General features: G+C 36.4%; 1 protein-coding gene across 1 annotated transcript; it reads right to left on the bottom strand.

The window, feature by feature from the left end:
* Positions 1 to 364: 364 nt before the first annotated feature.
* Positions 365 to 5,253, bottom strand: NDUFA6 (NADH:ubiquinone oxidoreductase subunit A6). The gene is made up of 3 exons (XM_081331398.1): positions 5,092 to 5,253; positions 3,649 to 3,764; positions 365 to 600 (listed from the first exon to the last, which is right to left on the bottom strand). The coding sequence occupies exons 1-3, from the start codon at positions 5,231 to 5,233 to the stop codon at positions 469 to 471; spliced, it is 390 nt and encodes a 129-aa protein (XP_081187524.1). The 5' UTR covers positions 5,234 to 5,253; the 3' UTR covers positions 365 to 468.
* Positions 5,254 to 5,515: the final 262 nt, after the last annotated feature.

Raw genomic sequence — 5,515 nt, 5'->3', positions numbered from 1 at the left:
CTGCCAACATTTAAGCAGTGTGAGATTTTTATTCCAGAATTTGGAATATTGCTACAATTTTGCGGCAGTAAACACATGAATGTGGTGTACCCTCTAAAATAAATATTTAAAAATTCAGTGGATTTCTAAGAATGTAATGTTTTGAATTGCATTTGGTTCCTTTTCTCCCAAATCTTTTCTGCATATATATCCAATAGAATCTCACCATACACTAAACAGAAATTTAATGTTACTTTTTAGATTGCAGTGTTATATATTATTTAAGACATTAATTGCAGTGGAAGTGATACAACATACTTAACTATAGTGAAGTAGATTTTGCAAAATGAATCCAGGATGAAATATCACGTTACTCAGAATCAATATAAATAATGCATGCCTACTTGAATACTTTCTTGCTGAAGAATATTAAGAAAAGGCATTTATTTGGAACAGAAAATAGTCATTATTCTCTATTGATGATTTAGTTCAAGGATCATGGCCTGTGTAGAACTTGGATAGGAAATCCGTGGGTTGTGGTGTTTCTGTCTCATGAAAAAATCTCATTATATGCGTCTTTTGTTTCCACACATTGATTGTTTCTTGGAATTCCATTTTTCCCTATACCAAGAATAAGAGAACAATTATTACTTAAATTACCAATATGCCATGTGATAGTTCCTGTCAAATCAGTTTTAGGAAAAAAATTATCAAAAATTGGTAATAACTGATTTTTTAAAAAAATAATAACAGGTTTTATACTCAGAAGATCAAAATGGGTGAGTAACCCATGGCCCATCTAATTTCAAAGCCGTCTTTAGGAAATCAGACATTTGCTATAAAATCTGTTAGTTCTCTGATAGGAAACAGAGGAATACCTTTTTTTGTTCAATGCTACCCACCCTGTAGTGCCTCTTGTGAATCTTGGGGGGGAAGTTGTCCTTTTTTTCATAGAAAAAAACAACAACAGTCCACTCGTGCCTAGCAAGAGATCCTTAGCTTAGTGTGAGTCTTAGTACTCTGTAGGTAGGCTTTGCACATCGTATCACCAGATTCTATCCATGATCCCTTTATGAAGGATGCTTGGGAAGAAAAGGGACATATCTTACAAAACCCGAGGGCACTAACGTGGAGGGAAAGAGGCAAAAGGCCAGAACCAAATATGCAACCAAGGACACGGGCCAAGAAAACAGAACACTTAAGTAGGAAGCAGGACAAGAATAGGAGATTCAAAGTTTGCATAACTATAAAGGAGATAGCAATAGATATGCTAATAAAAATGTTTCTATACTAAATATAGAATATGGGAAATAAACTGAGAGAACAAGGGATCTGACCTTAGGAAGACAAATATGCAGTCATAGACAACACTGAAACATAGCAGAGTGTTGCTTATAAGGGGCCCACATCAAGTTATTCAAAGGAACAGATCCAGTAGAAATAATAAGAGATGTTGTGTTATCCCTAATATATACAGGAAACCCACTAATCAGTGTGGAAATATTGCTAATAGCATTTGGTTAAGAGTAAAAGGAAAGAATAAGTGATATTGTTGTACAACCACCTGGTTAGAAGATCGAGCTCTTTCTATTTTAGATGACTACTCTTTCAAAGAGTCATGCAATGCAGGTATTCCTTACTTAACAACCATTCATTCATGGCCATTTAGTTATGACAGCACTGAATGAATACACCCAGTCCCCAAGGTTACATCTGTTACACCTCCCTTGCAGTCCCATGATCCAAATTTGGGCACCTGACAGCCAACACACATTTACAGCTGTAGGGGACGCTTCAACTTCTCCCATCCTTGCCCTTTCAGCTGCTCTGCCCTCTGCCCGGTAATCCTGCTGTCCTATGCTCCACCACTCCTGCCCTTAGCTGATCTTTGCCATCTTCCTCCCACTCCTAATGGGATGAATAACTGCTAATAACTGTCTCACTTAGCAACAGAAATTTTGGGCTCAGTTGTTGCAAATTGAAGACTACCTGTAATATATACATATATTAAAAACTACAGACTTTAAAACTCTGATACCAAATTTAAGCTTTCACATGCAGTGGATTACTCTATCCCAGCGCTTGGGGAAAGCCAGTTTTTAAGTTTTCAGAAAGCTAACGGGGTAGAGATCTGCCAAACTGCAGGCAGGGTGACTACAGAAAAAACATGCTTTCTATATCCCACAAGATGCCAAAGTTTAAGGGAAGGGAATAGGAACATGCCCCAACCCTATTTGATCTAGTAGGTTGGGTAGATGTTTTTAGGGGGATGCAGTCCTGCTGATAACCTGGCCCTGTGCGATATAGAGATTTCAGTTATGAATGATTTTCAATTATCCTAATATGTAATGGGAATTTAACTCTGCCAAGTCAAAACTCCCAACAAAGTCTTTTCATCTCTTGACCATTTGTCAGAAGGTGGGAGAAAGTAAAAGGGTTGTTCGATATCCTGGACTCTATCCTCACTAACAAGGAAGAATTGGTTGAAGAAGTACAAGTGATTGGCACATTGAGGAAAAGTGATCATATTGTCCAGAGGAAGATAGACCTGAATGCTACCTATCAGAAGACTGAATTTTGATAAACTTTGAAGGAAAATAGGTCGGACTCAATGGCTACAAATCTTTAAAGGATTCAGAAAGCTGGGAAATTCAATGAAACAAGACACTGAAAATGGAATTACAAAAATCCCCACAAGGAGAAAGGAGATAAATCTAAACAGGCCAGCATTGATAGGAGACAGGTTTTATAAAATGCTGAAGATAAAAAGAGACATATATGAAATTGGAGGAGAAAATACAAAGATAATAGAAGGTAATCAAAGGCACCATCAAGAAAGCTCAAACTTAATAAAAACTAAAGCTTCTTATAGACTACAGAAAATGTTTCTATAGCTACAGTATATTAGAAATAAAAGGAAACTCAGGAGAAAGGGCGCCCATTGTGAAAAGCAAATGTTGAATTGTTAATGAGTGATAAGACATCTTGTCTTCTTTCGGGAAAGAAATGGAGCCCTACCTGATCATATTTGTACTAGTGGGGAAGGAGGAAACTGAAGCTTAGGATACACGGAAAGAGTTAATGAGAGAAAGTTTAGCTAATTTAATTGAATGTATGACTCCAAAATGGAGTACATATAGGATACTGAAGAAATAGTGGAGGTAATCTTTTGAGAAACTTCTGGTGAGGTTCCAAAAGACTGAAGGAGAGCAAATGTCATCCCTATCTCTAAAAGGGGAAGGACCTGGGAAACTTCAAAGCTGGCAACTTGACATCTGTATTGGTTAGCTAGTCTTTGACCAGATTATCAAGCAACATGTTTCTAAGCACTTATATAGCCAAGCTACAATTACAGGTAATAGGAGCCAGTATGGGATTGTCACAAATCAATTATGCTAGAATAATTTTAACTATCTTTTTAAAAAAGTTACTTCCTTAGTAGAACATAGGAATGCTATAAACACTGCATACCTAGACTGTATTACCAAATAGCATTCAAGAAAGAAAACTCAAAAATAGCTGATAAAAATAAGAGGTATTTTCTATATGTTACAACTTCCCATTCTTTCTATTTTCACACAGATTTGATAAAAAGAGAAAATAATTATCTTCATAGCACCCCTAATCTTACATCTGCTATGGATATAGAATGAGTATTATTTGTCTTACCTTAATAACAAGCAAATCAATAATTCTGGGATCTGTAACATGGGCATTTTTCATGAACAACTCTCGCACCTTATCACGCCCCTGTTTCACTGTAATCTCCAGCTGGTATGTATGCACTAGACCAGAAGCAAAATAATGATCATGAATGAAAAATAATCCTATGGACATTATCAGTTGTCAATGGTATCACCACTTCTGATGAAACTAATTTACACAGGTTGTTATGTGAAAAAATTAATTAATAGAAAAAAATCATTTAAGCTGCAGGAAAATAAGAAAACACTATCAAATATGATTATTCTGATTTTATCATGTATAACTAGATCTTCAAGCTATCGGTCACTTAAACAAGTGATTCTCCAGAAGGAAAACTCTTTCCCAACACCATGTAACCATCCCATGCCCCAATATTAAATACTATACTAGATAATGTATTGTGGAAATACAGCCTACAGGTGTTTAAAAACCCCATTTTTGTTATAGGGTAAAGCAGAGTTATTTTCATTTTCTAAGCAGAAGCAAAAATTATGTATCATTTGAGGTAATGTAAAACAATACAAAAGCTTAAACTATAAGGCAAAGTTTTTTATAGAGATTCTCAAGTAAACTGTCTTGAGGATCAGTTTGATCAAAACATGGAACTACAATTTACAATGAAATAAAAATTGGATTTTTTTAAAAAACTAAAAGGTACATACATTTGAAACTCTTGCGGCCTTCTAAATCTACATGGTAATTTTTAGTTTTTCTTTCCACTCTGTGGCTATTTATGAAACTATCTGTAACAGCAACTATTTCACATGTGTTTTTTTCTACAAACAAATGTACTGTACTATATGCCAACAGCAATTAACATTTACACATTTATTTCTGAATCACGATATTCCAATTAGTTTCAGGCTACATTCAGAATACACTGAATGTTCAACAATGAGAATGAATATAAAGATGAATGATTATGAATGAATCCCAGCAACCAAAGATGATGAGGCAAGATAACAGAAAAACAGGCCATTAATCAATAGAAGTTTGAATTATGCACTGAATCCTTATCACAAATGCACAAAATCGTATCTTTATATACATCGATAATATTGACTGAGTAATTATCTATCAGGGATGGTGTAGTAGTGAATCCTGCAGAATGGAGGGGTTGGACTAAATGACCTCTTAGGTCCTTCCATCTTTATGAACTTAATCCAAGCAACTATCTCCTATTTATTTATGCGTCTAGTCATCGAGGCGATTTAGAGTAGCCATTCCATTTAAGGAATTTCCGTGAAAACGTAAAAGTACCCCTTTGTGATCTTCAGACCGGAGAAGCCGTGGAGGAAAGACATAGGACAACTCCGGTCTGCGATGCTCCTTTTCAAACTAAGTTAAACGTTTCCTGTCCCTGTGACCTTGACGGCGGAGATCGCGAACGTAATCACGGCCCCTCACCAGTATTTGGGATTTCGCGGTACCAAGTTCTATATAATTCTCTCACGTGCCGTTTGGCTTCAGCCAAATCCCGACTGAAGATTGGTTTTACTACGGCTCCTACAGCTGTGCCTGCCACCTTCCCAGCCCCGGCGACCGCCATGTTTCCTGTTCAGATAAACAAACCCCGCCCTCATCGTTTCCTTCAAAGAGTAAGAGAGTATTAATTAACTATGTGTTTATTGGCTAAAAAGTATGACATTCACCTAAAGATGACTGACGATTGGCTAATCTCTAGTTATATGACTGGAAGAGAGGACTACCCACTTACGGATAGTGACCAATAGCGTTGAGAGAATTTAAGATGAACGTTGTAAAGTAAATTCAGTGAAAGTTGGACCATAAGAAAGGCTGAGCGCCAAAGAATTGAGGCCTTTGAACTATG

This window comes from Vipera berus (genome assembly GCF_964194415.1).
Source record: "Vipera berus genome assembly, chromosome: 6".
NCBI classification, from domain to species: domain Eukaryota; kingdom Metazoa; phylum Chordata; class Lepidosauria; order Squamata; family Viperidae; genus Vipera; species Vipera berus.
Note: the sequence above shows the minus strand (reverse complement) of the source record. Positions and strands in the feature narration are given on the sequence as shown.

Excerpts from the sequence above, each read along its gene's own strand:
- NDUFA6 (XM_081331398.1), bottom strand. The coding sequence starts at position 5,233 with ATGGCGGTCGCCGGGGCTGGGAAGGTGGCAGGCACAGCTGTAGGAGCC. Across the intron at positions 3,765-5,091 it reads CCGCGAAATCCCAAATACTG|TGCATACATACCAGCTGGAG; the intron begins GTGAGGGGCCGT and ends CTTCTGGTCTAG. Across the intron at positions 601-3,648 it reads TTGATTTGCTTGTTATTAAG|GGAAAAATGGAATTCCAAGA; the intron begins GTAAGACAAATA and ends TTCTTGGTATAG.